Source organism: Neofelis nebulosa, chromosome 7 (genome assembly GCF_028018385.1).
Source record: "Neofelis nebulosa isolate mNeoNeb1 chromosome 7, mNeoNeb1.pri, whole genome shotgun sequence".
NCBI lineage: Eukaryota > Metazoa > Chordata > Mammalia > Carnivora > Felidae > Neofelis > Neofelis nebulosa.
In genome coordinates this window covers 101,712,870-101,729,427 of record NC_080788.1, presented here as the reverse complement: position 1 = coordinate 101,729,427, position 16,558 = coordinate 101,712,870, and the positions used below count along the sequence as shown (strand labels likewise).

At 36.5% G+C, this 16,558-nt stretch overlaps 1 protein-coding gene across 10 annotated transcripts in view; it reads left to right on the top strand.

Moving 5' to 3' along the window:
* Nucleotides 1-16,558, top strand: part of DDHD1 (DDHD domain containing 1) — a 113,587-nt gene that overhangs the window by 63,069 nt on the left and 33,960 nt on the right. For all 10 annotated transcript variants that reach the window (XM_058739088.1, XM_058739081.1, XM_058739086.1 and 7 more), the window contains 2 exons: nucleotides 7,344-7,450; nucleotides 14,397-14,503. In XM_058739088.1, the coding sequence (XP_058595071.1) occupies nucleotides 7,344-7,450; nucleotides 14,397-14,503 (214 nt within the window). The remainder of the gene's footprint in view (nucleotides 1-7,343; nucleotides 7,451-14,396; nucleotides 14,504-16,558) is intronic.

Genomic DNA, 16,558 nt, shown 5'->3' with positions numbered 1-16,558 from the left:
AAATTGTCATGGAGCACCTGGGTGGCTCAGCATCTGACTTCAGCTCAGTCATGATCTCACAGCTTGTGAGTTCAAGCCCCGCATTGGACTCTCCGCTCTCAGCACAGAGCCTGCTTTGGATCCTCTGTCTCCCTCCCTCTCTGCCCCTCCCCTGATTATGTTTTCTCTCTCTCTCTCTCTCTTTCAAAAATAAATAAACATTTCAAATAAATAAATAAATAAATAAATAGCCAGTTAGCAGCTTAACCTAGCCAATTAATTACTACCAGAGGAAAGTGAACTCTAAATTTTACACAGAGAACAGTGGGTGATTTACCAACATACCACATACATTATTTACCTCATTAATTTATTTTTATTCAACTTTACTCTTTTTTTTTTTTTTCCATCTTTAGTCTAAAAACTGTAAGATGTTATGGGGGTGAGGGATGTTTATACTTGTGTGTGTTTAAAAAATGTTAAGGACTGTGTTGAAAGGAAATGTTAGGGTTAAGTCACCATAAATGTGGCTCTAAACTAGCAATCGGTATGAAGAAAAATCTAATCATATTTATGATGTGATGAAAACAGATCAGTTTTTGGTTCAGAACACACTTTATCTGGTTCTGAGGCTTCAAGTAAATGTATTTCTTGAGTCCTTATAGAGCAAATACTGTGCAATACCAGAAACTTTGTCCTCATCAACATCTCTATAATAATGCAATGTTGAGTTTTGTTTCACCTTTTATTGTAACATCTTTTAATGTCAACTGATGGATTAAATCGGTTCAACTCTTAAAAATTTAGTCAGATACCGCCAAGCCACCCTAATATTTTGTCAATGTTGCTAGTTTCTATTACAAAAATCTCTTCTTTCTGATTTGTGTTCTGAGGAGTTGCACGTTATTTCTTATAATATTTGTATTCTTATGTCAAAATGCTAATCTTTTGCTTGGATATCTAGGAATCTGAGATACGGGTTTAATGACAGATTCACTCTGGCGCCATTGATAAATGAGAAGGTATCAGCTTGCTTTCTTTGGATGTAGGTGAGGGGAAACCTAATCCAAAAAGGCTTGAACCAAAAGGAGGATTTAGTAGTTCATAACACTGAGAAGTCTAAATGTAAGATGTGTCAGTCCTGAGAACTGAGAATCCAGTTTCTACTGTACTTTCTTTCATTTTTGAGCTATTCTCAGACATCTCCTGTGTGTGCTTCCATATATGGTTTATATTATATTATGTTCAACTTCAAAAGAAAGAGTAAGCCTATTTTTCCAGAAGCCCCAGCTAGCCTAGGCATTTCAGTGACCAATGGCGTTGCATCCAGCTGCCTGAATCTGTACATGTGGCCATGCAGGGTATGATGTATTGAGCTTGTCATCTCCCAGAGTCAGATGGAAGTTGGCTTCATCATCATCATAGGGAGAGGTAGAGCCACAAATAAAAATCAGGAGCTATTATTGTAAGTGGAATGAATGAATCCAGAGTGGCTAAAAAAATAAGTATCCGCTATCGAGAAGATTGCTGTCATTCCTTCAGAGACAGGGTAATTTGATGGAAAACCCCCCACATAAACTAGTAATTGATAGAAAATAAACAAAAAGAAATTCTGATTAATTATAAACAGGAAAATCCAGAGGATCTCTTAACTCTTTCCCTGCTTTCTACAATTCCTTAGTAGTCCAGAACTGTAAAAAGAGTAAAATTAACTTCATCCTTGTCACTACCATTCTGAATCTTGTTTGTATTTGTGAGACTACAGTTGGTTTTCTTTTTTAAATTTTTTTGGCAAAACTGAGAGACCTGCAGCTTGGTCAAGAAGACCAAGAAAAAGAGTGTGATGTATTGTTGACCAAGAAAAAAGTAGATTCAAATTGCTAAAATCAGGAATGAAAGAGGGGACATAATTACTGACCTTACAGAAATCAAAGGATTATAAGGGAATACTATGTACAGTTCTGTGCCAATAAATTAGATAGCCTAGATAAAATGGGCAAATTTCTAGAGAGATACAAAGTACCAAACTGATATGATGATCAGTAAGAAGAAATAGAATCTAAACTGACCATTAAGAAGTAAAGCATTTGAATTAATAATCAAAAAACTTCCTTCCAAAAAAACAAAGATGCTCAGGATCAGATGGCTTCACTGGCAAATTCTGCAAACATTAAAAGAGCACCAATTCTTCATAAACTCTCCAAAAAACTAAAAGAGGAAGGAAGACTTCTCAACTCATTCGTTGAGGCCAGTATTGTCCTAATACCAAAATCAGACAGATATCATAAGGAAAAAAAACTTACAGATCAGTATCCCTTATGAATACAAATAACTATTCTTTATGGACCCAAAAATTCTCAACACAATACTAGCAAACTGAATCCACCAACATGTAAAGAAGATTATACCTTATGACTGATTGGGATTCATCCTAGGAATGCAAAATTGATTCAACATATTTTTAAAAATAACTCAAGGGTAATACACCACACTAATAGAGCAAAGGGGAACAAAAACATCACGTGGTTTTTGATGCAGAAAAGGCATTGACAAAATTTAACACCCTTTCTTAACGAAAACACTCAGGAGAGTAGAGAGAGAAGGGAATTTCTTCTCTCTGGTAAAAGGCATGTACAAGCCCATGGCTAATATTACACTCTAACAATGAATCAGTGAAAGCTTTTCCTCAAGATCAGCAATGAGACAGGGATGTCACCTCCCAATTCTGATCAACATTGTACTGGAGGTTTCACCCAGGGCAATTAGGCAAGTAAAAGAAATAAAAGAGATCCAGATTAGAAAGGAAGAAATAAAATGATCTCTGCAGATAACATGATCTTAAATAGAGAAAATCCTAGGGAATCTATACACACACACACACACACACACACACACACACACACACACACAATTACAGCTAACAAATGAACTCAGCAAAGTTACAGAATACAAGATCAATATGCAAAAATCAGTTGTATTTATACACTAGCAGTGAACAATCTGGAAATTAAGAAAGCATTTCTAGGGGTGTCTGGCTAGCTCAGTTTGAAGAGCATGCAACTCTTGATCTCAGGGTCATGAGTTTGGGCCCCATGTTGGGATTGAGTTTACTTTTTTTTTTTAAAAAAAAAAAAACATTTCCATTTATTACAGTATCAAAAAGAAAAAAATAATAACCTACTTAGGAATAAGTTTAGCAAAAGAAGTGTAAGTTTTGTACACTGAAAACTGTAGTACACCATTGAAAGAAATAAAAGAAGACCTAAGTAAATGAAAGCAACCTATGTTTCTGGATTAGAAGATTTAATATTAAGATGGCAATACATACCACATTGCTATTAAAGTCCTACCTGTCTTTTATGCAGAAATTGACAAGCTGATTCTAAAATCCACATGGAATGTTTTCACTTTTATGTGGATCCTGAGAAACTTAACAGAAGACCATGGGGAAGGGGAAGGGGAAAAAAAAAAGTTAACAGAGAGGGAAGGAGGCAAACCATCGGAGACTCTTAAAAACAGAATAAACTAAGGGTTGATGGGGGGGTGGGAGGGAGGGGAAAGTGGGAGGAGGGCATCTGGCTATTATATGGAAACCAATTTGACAATAATTTTCATTAAATAAACAAATCAATAAATAAATAAATAAATATCCACATGGAAATGCAAGGAACCCAGAGTAGCCAAAACAATCTTAAAAAAAAACAAAGATGGAGGACTAACACTTCCCAGTTTCATAAGTTGCTACAAAGCAAGATGAATGGATTAGAATCAGAGTTGGACTGATTTTCAGCAAGAGTGCCAAAACAATTCATTGATGAAAGAATAACCTTTTAACCAATGGTGCTAGGACACCTGGATATATCTGCAGAAGAATGAAATTAAACCCTACCTCACACGTATACAAAAGTTAATTCAAAATTAAAGCCCAAATATAAGAGCCATAACTATAAAACTCTTAAAACTTGGGAGTATATCTTTGTGACCTTGGATTAGGCAATGGTTCCTGAGATACAACATCAAAAGTAGAAGCCACAGAGGAAAAAAGAGAGAAATTGGACTTTGGCAAAAGTTAAAACTTTTGTTCTTCAAAGGACATTATCAAGAAAGTGAAGACGATCCACAGAATGGGAGAAAATATTTGCAAATCATAATCTGAGAAGGATCTGCTATCTAGGATATATATAAAGGACTTTTGCAGTTAAAAAACCCTAAATTTTTAAAATAGGTAAAGGATCTGAGTAAACATTTGTCCAAAGAAAATATACCAATGGCCCATAAGCACATAAAAAGATGTTCAAAATCATTAAGTATTAGGGAGATGCAGTTCATAACCACAAAGAGATGTTATGTCACTCTATACCTGCTAAGTTGACTCTTATCAAATAGTTGGAAAATAACAAGTATTAGTGAAGATGTGGAAAAATTAGAACTCTCCTATGTTGCTGTTGGGATTGTAAAATAGTATAATTGCCTTGGAAAATAGTTTGGCACCTCTTCAAGAATTTAAACGTAGAGTTAGCATACAAGCCAGTAATTCCACCCCTAGGTATATACCCAAAAGAATTGAAAATATATCTACACAAAACCTTTTAAAGAGTATTCATAGGAGCATTGTTCATAACAGCTAAAAAATTGGAAACAATCCAAACGTTCCAATGCAAATGGATAAACAAAAGCATATTCATACAGTGGAATATTATTCAACTATAAAAAGCAGTGAAGTACTGATTCACAATAAACGTGGGTGAACCTTGAAACGTTATGATGAGTGCAAGAAGCCAGACACAAAAGGCCACATATGTATGATTCCATTTATATGAAATACCCAGAATAGGCAGATCCATAAAGACAGAAAGTGGATTCGTGATTGCCAGGGCCTAGGGAGAGGAAATATGGGAAGGTGACTGCTATGGCTACATTGTTTCTTTTGCAGGTGATGTAAGTTATGAAATTAGATAATAGCGGTGATTGCACAACTATATGAACAAACCAAAAAGCCACTTGATTGTTCAGAAGGAAAAACTAGGGAGGTCGTGTCAAAAGGACACAGAAGCCAACTTGAAGAGATTTACTGATCAAAAAAGGAGACAATTTGAGCATCTGTAAGAATAGTAACTACAGTGGATTGAAACACTCCACTTCAAATATGTTTAAGTGTATGAGTTAGTAAATATGTCAAAAAATATAGAAGCTAAGAACTCAGTATTTTGAAAATTGTTAATAGAAGGTAAGAACTATTCATCCTTCACTTTCTCATTTCATACAGAAACTATTTGGTTGTATTCCAAAGCAACCAAATATATGATGTGAAGAAATTTCTCTTTCTAGAATTATAAGCTTTACAAACAAATAAGGAGTAATGGAACCATAATAAATAAATGAATCTAAGCAGTGATCGTCATAACTGCTAGCTTCACCAGAAAGAGACAAACACAGATGTATGCACCTATGGAGTAGTAGTCTTGCCAAAATAGTAGAACTTTCATCTGGTCAAGCCCCTATATGTCACTAACAAGATACAGGAAGTAGAGGACAAAGAACATGTTAAATACCAGGGGGATACAGTCATTAAAAATCAGACTCTGAGGAACTCTACAGGACAAAAATAAATTACAAAACAAAACAAAAAAAAAGTGGGGGGGGGGTGGGGAGAAGAACCTGTACATTAAAAGACACTTAAGAGTGTATAATACCTGCCAATTATAGTGCATGGACTGTAAAGTAGTTCCCCTCCCCCCCCCCCCCCGCGCCAACCCCCACCCTTGTCTGCAGTTGCACCCTCTCTGATGTCAGTTATCTGGGGTCCACTGCAGTCTGGAAGCAGATGATAGCAGCCTAATGCTGTGTCACGATGTATGTGTCATTCACCTCACTTCATGTCACCTCGTAGGCATTTTAACATCTCATATATCGTGGCAAGAAGAAGAAGGATGAATGCAATAAGATTTTGAGAGCCCACATTCATATAACTTTTATTACACTGTATTATAATTGTTTTTTATTATTGTTATTAAACGTTCACTGTGCCTAATTTATAAATTAAACTTGTCATAGGTGTGTGTGTATAGGAAAAATCAATATATATAGGGTTCAGTACTATCTTCAGTTTCATGCATCCACTGGGGGTCTTGGAATATATCCCCACATGTAAAGGGGGGGGCTGTTGTATTTGGAGCTCAATTAAAATGTAAAAATATATTTTATGTTATAAAATAACATAGTCTAACTGGGAAAATGGAACTGCTAAACTACATATTTGCTGAAATTAAAGAATTGTTCAAAGTTTTGGTATGATTGGGGCACCTGGGTGGCTCAGTCAGTTAAGCATCCGACTCTTGATTTTGACTCGGGTCATTGATCTCACAGTTTGTGAGTCTGAGCCCCACGTCCAGCTCCAAGCTAGTGGTGCTGGCGGTGCAGAGCCTGCTTGGGATCTTCTTTCTTTCTCTCTCAAAAAGAAATAAACTTTAAAAAAATTAGTTTTGGGGGGTGCCTGGGTGGCTCAGTTGGTAAAGCGTCCCACTTCATCTCAGGTCATGATCTCATGGTTCATGGGTTTGAGCCTCGCATCGGGCTCTGTGCTGACAGTTCAGAGCCTGGAGTCTGCTTTGGATTCTATGTCTCCCTCTCTCTCTGCCCCTTCCCCCCACCCCACTCTCTGTCTCTCTATCTCTCAAACATAAATAAACCTTTTTGAAAAGTTTTGGTATGATAATAGTACAGAATAGGTTGTTTTCCTTATGTTTTAGAAATAGATACTAAACAGTTTACAGATGAAATGATGTGATATCTGGGATTTCCTTTAAAATATTACAGGGGAAGGGCACTGCTATAGTTAGTGTGAGGGATTTGGAGAAATAACAGAACTATTCTATATCTTAATTATGGTGATGTTAACCACGAAATCTATACAACTGATAGCAAAAGGGGAAAAAAGTCAACTTTGCTGTATCTGAATTTTGAAAATAAAATTTTAAAATTCATATTATGGGGAGAATGAGTGGAGAAATAGATGAAATAAGACAGACCATGACTTGCCAATATTTGGGGCAGGGTGATGGCACAGGGTGGATTTGTTGCACTTTCTGTCTACTGAAGATTAATATATATAATTATTTAGAATATAATGTGAAAGCTTGTAATACTTGAAATCACTGATGACAAATTTAGGGAAATATCTTTGAAATGAGGGATTCCTAGTATTGTGAAATACTGTACAGTGTAACAATAATTAAAATATAATTGGACAAAGTTAGCAAGTAGAAATTGTATGGTTAAAGATATTTTATACCATATAAATACATATGAGAAGTTACTCTGATAACATTTTGTTTTGTTTTTATTTTGTTTTTGTTTTTTTTTAGGATGAGAGAAGCTGCAAGAAAAATAGAAGAAAGGCATTTTTCCAACCATGCAACACATGTTGAATTTCTGCCTGTTGAGTGGCGGTCAAAACTTACTCTTGATGGAGGTACAGTTTCTTTAAAAATTAAATGATTTAGTCAGTGGCAACAAAGTTGCTCATTGGAAACAAAGAGCCTTTCATTAAGTTGTCTTGAGTATACTCACTCTTTGTTCTAGATTATTAACATAAAATCCATTGATATTTAAAATAATTATATTGACATGTTGATTTCACAGCACAGTTTTCACCCCTGCCCTCTGCGGATGCGGGGGTGGGGAGCACGTGGGAGGACCAAAATGTGTAAAGGTTTTGACAGAAAGTGATTTGTCAACACTAAAAATATTTGTCCACTGTTCCATATGAGCTTACATTTTCTTTCTAATAATTTTCTTTTCCTATATTTGGAAGATAAAATCTCAGGTTTTTTGTGTTCTTTTGTGGTTCCTGCATTCCTCAGGCTGGTGAATTGTTATAATCTAGCATAGAGAAATTATACAGTGTTTGTTTAATTAAAATCATTTTTGTTTGCTTCCTTTAAGAGCTGTTATCCAAAATATGCATCTTCCTCTACACAGAGTTATGACCTTTTAATATTTAAACCATTAGAGTAGCATGTTTCAGTCGATGATTTGCATAATCTGGAAAATGAGTTGTGCTAGACATGATGTCAGCTGCTTTTGTGGAGCTTTGCCTGTGTGCGTAGCACTCCACAGGGCATTTTACATGGAGTATCTCATTGAATTTTCTCATAAACCAATGAAATATACCTAGTTTGTTTTCTCTACTGATAAGGAAACTGAAACTCATTAAAAGGTAAGCAAATCTAACTAAGAATGGCAGGCAGGATCTAGGTCTGTATGATACCAGAGCCCTTGTTGTCACAGTACCAAACTGCCTCCCTGGATGATCTCCAAGGATTCTTCCAAGACTGTGATTCTGTGTCATAGTCAGTTAGGAATGTCACTTATAAACCAAAATGGCATCCAAACCTGTAATGAGTTTTAAAAAAAAAAAAAAAATGCTAGTGACCAAAGAAGCCTTCTCAGCAGCAGGAGCACATATGTAAAGTTCTAGTGTAATAACCCTATCTTTTGGGCTTTTCCCATTTACCCAGATAAATTTCTGAGTCAGCTCAGGGATGTAGACAACACAGATGAATGAACACTTAATAAAACTCAAATTTGTAATTTTCTGTTAGGTTTAAACTACTGTGTTAGTATCTCTAAGGCATTGTGCTGAGTGAAAGAAACTAAAGGAAAAACACTACTGTCTCTCTCTATTCTCAAAACTGCTGGTGCCAAATGTGTGGAGGTTTTTCCCTATACCAACCATTTCTCCCAGTTCTGGGTGTCCTGCAATTTAACTCAGTTCTGCCACAGACTCCCCAAAGAGAGAGCAGTCAGGTTAAGGACTCAATGCCACAAGACTGACTCCCCCTCCCACCCTGCTTCAGATGCAGTCACACATTCCAGGTTGTCATTCATACTTCGGACTGACTGGCTATAAATTGAGGAAGGGGGATCCTGTGGGGGATCCCATGACCCTATCCTGAGGTTCAGTAATTTACTAGAATGACTCACAAAACTCACAGAAGCATTTGTTTGCATTTACTAGCTTAAAATGCATGTACTGGTTTGAAGGGTATTACAGAGGATACACTGAAAAGCTAGATGAAGAGCTGCACAGGCAGGGTAAGGTATGGGGAAGAGGTGTGGTGATTTCATATCCTGTCTGAGTGCACCATGTATCTCCATGTGTTTGCCAATCCAGAGGCTCCCCGAACCCTGTTGTTTGGTTTTTATGAGGGTTCCGTTATGTAGATGTAATTGATTAAATCGTTGGCGATTGACCTCCATCTCAAGCCCCTCTCTCCTTTATGGAGGTCGGGATGAGGCAGAAAGTTTAACCTCTGATGACATAGTTGGTTCCTCTGGCAATCAGCCCCCATCCTTCAAGGGTTGCCTTATTAGCATAAACTCAGGTATGGTTGAAAGAGGCTTATTATGAATAATAAAAGAATTTCTTTCACCCATCACTCAGGGAATTATAAGGGTTTTAGTAACCCTATGGTAAGAACCAGGGACAAAGATCAAACATATGTTTCTTATTACAGTTGACTCTTAAACAATATGGAGGCTAGTTAGGGGCATTGACCCCTCCACTCACATAGTCAAAAATTTGTGTATAACTTTTGACTTCTCAAAAACTCAACTACTAATGGCCTACGGTTGACCAGAAGCCTTACCAATAACATAGTCAATCAACACATATTTTATGTTACGTGTATTATATTCTGTATTCTTATAATTAAGCTAGAAAAAAGAAATTGTTGGGGTACCTGGGTGGCTCAATTGGTTGAGCATCTGACTCTTGATTTCGGCTCAGGTCAAGCCCTGTGTCGGGCTCTGCACTGAGCATGGAGCCTGCTTAAGCTTCTCTCTGTCTCCCTCTGCCCCCCCTCCTACATGTGCTTTTTCTCTCTAAAAAAAAAAAAAAAAGGAGAGAAAGGAAAAAAATGTTATTTCGGAAATGATAAGGAAAAGAAAATGCACTTATAGTAAGTACTGTACTGTATTTATTGAAAAGGATCCATGTATGAATGGACCTGCACAGTTCAAACCCTTGTTGTCTGGGGCCAGCTGTGTATCACGATATTATAGCAGTCAAGCTCAAAGATTACATAATTTGCGCTTCCACTTATGTGACATACTGGAAGAGACAAAATTATGGAGACAGAACTGATTTGTGGTCACAGGGTTTAGGGGAGGGTTTTAATTTAAAGGGCAGCTTTTTAGGGTGATGGGAACAGTTCTGTATCCTGATCAAGGTGCTAGGTATGCAAAACTATATATGCATTAAAACTCAGAGTCAATTTTACTATTTGTAAATTTAAAAATATTGATAAAGAGAACTTACCTACAATAAACATCATTGTCCTCATTGGTATTGAAGGGCTAAAAACATTTCTTTTAAATCAGGAATAAGCTAAGGATGTCTATTCTTATAACAGATCCTCAACTGGAAGGCGTAACCAGTCAATAAGATAAGGAAAAGAAATAATAGTTTTAAGGAATGGAAAAGATCTGTTTTCCTTTGCGGGTCTTATGGTTGTATACATAGAATACACAAAAGAATTTGCAGAAAAAATGAAATTAATAAGATAGTTTACAAGGCTGTGAAATAAAAGATCTATATGTGAAAACAGCTGCATTTCTATATCCCAGCAGACTATTTGAAATAGCATAACAATATAGGGTTCCTAGAAATCTAATAAAATATGTATATTTATATTAAAAATGAAAAAAACTGTTAAAAGATATTCAGTACAGCTTAAATATGTACAATGATCATTTTCATAGATTGGATGATTCAGTATCCTAGAGATGTTAATTCTCCCAAACTAACCAATAGATTCCATGCAGTGCCAATCAAAATCCCAGTAGAGTTTCACAAAACTCAACAAGCTGATCCTAAAATTATTGTAGAAGATCAGAGGCCCAAAAGTGGCAAGATACAGAACAAGAGGGTAGAGAGGGTGTCATGTCCTGGTAGATAATAGAACTATTTTTCAACTTTTGTATTTAAGACAATTTAGATTGGCAGAAGGGTTAGCCGACAGATCAGTGCACCAGACTAGATACCCCTAGTTTGTGCTTAGGATCTGCGCTTAGTTTGCAAACCTGACGTAGTACAGAGATGGCCTTGGAGATCACTGGTAAAAGGTGGCCTGTTCCATAAATGGTGCTTGGTAACCAGTTATCCTATGGGGGAAGAAATGAATATGATCCCTACCTCACATTTCAGATAGATCAAACACATAATTTATGAAAGCTAGGACTTTAAAATGTGTTAGAAAAAATATATGGGAGAATATGTTCTTTTTTTTTTTTTAATGTTTATTTTTGAGACAGAGAGAGACAGAGCATGAATGGGGGAGGGTCAGAGAGAGAGGGAGACACAGAATCCAAAGCAGGCTCTGGGCTCTGAGCTGTCAGCACAGAGCCTGACACGGGGCTCGAACTCACGAACAGTGAGATCATGACCTGAGCTGAAGTCAGACGCTCAACCGACTGAGCCACTCAGGCGCCCCGAGAATATGTTCTTAAACAAAACACAAAAACACTATAACTATAAAGTAGCATGGATAAATTTGATTAGATTGAAATTAAGAACTTCTTTTTCTCAAAAGATACCATTAAAAGTAAGGCAAGCCACAAATGGAAAAGATGTTGCAACAGAACAACAGATATAACCACCAAAGCTTTAATATCCAGAATAAAGAACAAGAAACTCAAATGGATATTGATAGGCAGACACATGCACACACACACACACACACACACACACACGTGGATATATATGTGTGTATTTTAAATACATATTTTTATATAATAAAAAAGTGCATCTCTCTAGTAATCAAGGACATGCAATTTAAAACCACAATGAAATATCTTTAAACACCCATCAGGCAAAATTTAAGAAAGTGACAATACCAAATATTGATAAGGATGTTAGCATTGACATTTATCATTGACTTTTGGTGGGAGTATGAATTGGTACAATCACTTTGGAAGATGGTTTGACATATTCTTATCTTGTTGAATGTGCATGTGCCCTGTGACTGCAGTTTCACCCCTCGGTGTATATATCCTAAAGAAACTCCCATACGTGTGCACCAGAAGACATTTACAACAGTGTTATTAGGAGCATAATTTATATTAGCAAAAAACTAAAAATAACTCAGATGTCTTTCAAAGGAAAATGGGTACATTGTTAGTTATGTGTGAAGTGCTGTACAACAGTCAAAATGAGGGGATTATAGCTATCTGGCTCAACATCACTGAATCTCAGAAACATAGTATTAGGGGTGAAACAAACAATGGACAGTAAGTTAATTTACATAGTGTTCCAAAACAGACAAAATGAAATAAAATATTTAGTCTCTGGCACATAGTAAATGCTACAGAATTGGCTAAAATTATTAATGAACATGTAGGAAATCTGTAAAGAAAAGTAAGGAGTGTAATCAACACAAACTTATTTTATTTCATTTTATTGTATTGTATTTTTAGAGAGAGAGCATGTGAGCTGGGGGAAGGGCAGAGGGAAAGAGAGAGACTTTAAGCAAGCTGTTCACTCAGCGCAGAACCCAACACAGGGCTCGATCCCATGACCCTGGGATCATGACCTTAGCCAAAATCAAGAGTCAGACACTCAACCAACTGAGCCACCCAGGTGGCTCAACACAAACTTCTTATTGGTGGTTATTTAGAGAGGAAGGGGCATTTGATCATTTAGGGATATACTGTGGGTTTTAGAGATACTGGCAATATTCTTAGGCTAGGTGGCAGAAACATGTTTTCCCATATATATAAATTACTCTTTCAGTTGCACAAAAATATTAAATATCTTCTTCATATGCATGTGTATTGCCCAGTACAAACTTTTTTTGGAAATGCATTAAAATGACATTTAAACTCTTCATATCAGCACGGTAGTCACATCTTTCACTTTTGCAATTTAAAAATGGGCACAGGCTGTAAAATAGGTAGTGCAATCCATATCCTTTATGTCATCCAGGTATAGTGCTTCTTTATATTTCTATAAGAAGTGCAAAGTTTTCTTCACTTTGTTAGGCATTTAATAGAATAATCTTCCCAAGGTAGAATTTCCACAGGTTAGCTGTAATTGCACTACAATTTATGTAACTTTTTTTTAATAAATTATCCCAACTTTATCTTGTTTACTGAGGAGGCCCGTTGCTGATTTGCCTTTGTGCATATTTGTAATTTGTCAACTCCTGCCCACAGCACCTTTGGTTCACTGAAGATAGATACATGTACAGTGTAGGGAAACTTTTTAATTTGTTGCTGGTTTGTCACCAGTGGCTCTAGGCATTCCATATGGGTATTGCCAGGCCAACTTGCAGAGGCCAAAGAAGGAGAAGAGAAAGGAAACAGGAAAAGAGGTATAGAAAAGAGTGAGGTCATGTCTCTTAACACTTGTTACAAGAATAGAGATGGCCTGGTTTTGCTCTGGGTACCCCTGAATGTCATGCAAAAGCCAGTACATAGGAAAAAATGGTAAATCTTTATAGATTTGATAATGGTTTTCATCCTTAATGTTCCTTTTCTTCCCACGTCCCCTTTTGTCTTTTACTGTTTTTTTCACGGCGGGGGGTGGGGGGGATAGGTGGGGGGCAGGGGATTGCAACATTTTGCAAGAAAGGAAAGTTCATTAGATGCAAAGCTACTCTTGAATATTTTTCTTTGAGACTTTTTTTTTAGTTAATCAACATACAGTGCAATATTGGTTTCAGGAGTAGAATTCAGTGATTCATCACGTACATACAACTCCCTGCTCTCATCACAATAAGTGTGCTTCTTAATACTCATCACCCATCTAGCCCATCTCCCATCCACCTCCCTCCATCAACCCTCAGTTTGTTTTTGTTAAGAGTATCTTGAAGTTTGTTTCCCTCTCTTCTTTTCCCTCCTTTCCCATATGCTCATTTGTTTTGTTTCTTAAATTCCACATATGAGTGAAATCATATGGTATTTGTCTTTCTCTGACTGACTTATTTCACTTAGCATGATACATTCTAGCTCCATCCACATTGTTACAAATGGCAAGATTTCATTCTTTTGATGGCTGAGTAATATGCTATTGTATATGTCTACCTCATCTTCTTTGTCCACTCATCAGTCAGTGGACATTTGAGCTCTCTCCATAGTTAGGCTATTGTTGATAATGCTGCATAAACAGTGGGGTGTATATACCCCTTTGAATCTGTATTTTTGTATCCTTTGGGTAAATACCTAATAGTGCAATTACTGGATTGTAGGGTAGTTCTGTTTTTAGTTTTTTGAGGAAATTCCATACTGTTCTCCAAACCACTCTTGAATACTTAAACATGAACTTAAAGACTTACTGTTTCAGAGAATGTAATTTTTTTCATATTTTTCCCTAAAACAAAGATCTTCTGTAAATTTTTTTTTTTTTTAATTTGTAGACACTGTTGATTCCATTACTCCTGACAAAGTACGCGGTTTAAGGGATATGTTGAACAGCAGTGCAATGGACATAATGTATTATACTAGCCCACTTTATAGAGATGAAGTAAGTATCATGATTGTCTTGTTGCTGTTGGGTATCTTTTAGAGTGTTAGCGTATGTGTCCTGAATTTGAAACTTTTATGCACTTTTTTTTTTTTTTACAAGCAAATGAGCATTTACAGGAATCCATTAATCTACAAATAGCCTGTATTAGTGAATTTGATTGTCTTCAACACATTGGCAAGCCCTTAATACCTGAAAGTAGTAGATAGGTTAGAAAATAGCTCTTTGAAAAATATCACTTTTCATAAATCTGATTAATTGTATCTATAATTATTGTGCTCACAAAAGAGTTTTAGACATTTAGAAATTTCCTTCAAGTTTTTTGTATGTAATAGACTTGCTTTTATTGTGTCATTTCCGTGGTGGCTTCATTTAGTTCTTAAATAGTAATATTGCTTATGCATCACAAAAATAACCCTGAGAGGGATAAGAGTAAAAGTTTATTCAGAGGGATGAGAGATCCTGTACTGAATACATTTTGTCACTTTATTGATATGAGAAAAAGAATTCTGTTTCATAGGAATAACCTTGTTAATTACCTAGCTTGTGTTAGCTTGTCTAATCCTCATTAAAACCCTATGAGGTAGATATAATTAATATCTTCATTTGAAAGATGAGAAAACGGGTACAAGGAGTAGTTACTAGTATAGCTCTCTGTGCTGCTCCAAGCCAATTCATTTCTGGTTTTGTTCATTCAGAGCCATTCCTGATTCATTCAGGATATCCCTTGCACATCTACAGAAATATGTTTGGTTAATCGCCGAAGAACCTCCTTCTCTTTGGGCTGCCATCCCCTTAGGATTTTTCGCCATTCCTCTTTCTGTATCCCCTCTTTCTGTATCCCCTGTATCTCTACCAGTACAGAGTAGTCTGCCACGATCTGATAACAGTGAAAGAAACTATTCTGGACCTCATTCTAACCCAACAAGGAAGGCCTGGTTCATGAAGTACAGAATTTACCTGTTGGTAGTCCTTTATAGTATATGGTGAGTGTTGTTAAATATGCCCTAAAGGTTAAGAAATTGAATTATAGTATTGCAAGTGAAACTAGTTAGTGGGAAAAAAAGGAAAGAGGATGGCTGAAAGCATATAACATACACACACACACACACACTCAGATGCCATGGGTATACCTTATACACACAGATACATGGTTGGTAGTATTCCTAAGAAGGTATCCAGAATGTTTAAGGGTAAAATGTGCTGAGGCATGTCCCCCAAAACTAATAATAAGAGTTTTGTAAAAAGATTTAGGTTGACATTGATAACAAGAAAAACTAGAAAAAGTATCAGACTCAAAGCTCTGAACATTAGTTAGTGATGATGGAGAAAGTAGTCACTCTCTAATTTACACTTACACCTTCAAAAATAGTTATCCTTTGAATGGAGTTTGGTAAAACAGATAATTCTGTAGAAAGAGGGAACTGATGACTAAAATAAATGGAGAACACTCAGCGTTTTAAATTAGTCTGCCCTTTAATCCAGTTGAATTTTGCAGAAAAGCTCTGAAGAACTTGTGGCTGAGTTTCACCAGTCCTGAGCAATGTTCCCCAAACATCCTTAAGTAGAACAGTTACTTGGGGTATTCATTAAAAATACAGCCGACAAACAGCCTCATGGGGCTCATTGGAATTGAGGGTATTAATGTGAATTAGTGATTTTGAACATATTGGGATATGTAGAGATATCTATATATTTAAGTGGATATATGTACATATGCATGCAAATATTTCCCACCTGTGTGCATTGAAAGGGCCACAAAGTAAAGACACCCCAATCCAATGAGTACACCTAGCACCCAGTCCTTTGTCTCCAATACTGTTAATACCCTCTCAGAAGAACTAATATTCCTAAGGGAAATGGCTGATTCCAGGACTGAGGCAGGATTGGTACAGGTCGAAGCTGGAACTGCTTGTCATGACAGAAAGGAAAATGCTCGAAAGAATGATGGGGCAGGTCACAAGGACACAGGAGCCAAATTAAAGAAGCAGATCCCCACTGGCCAAATCTGGAACAATTTGAGCACCAAAATAATTAAGGAATTATTACTTATTA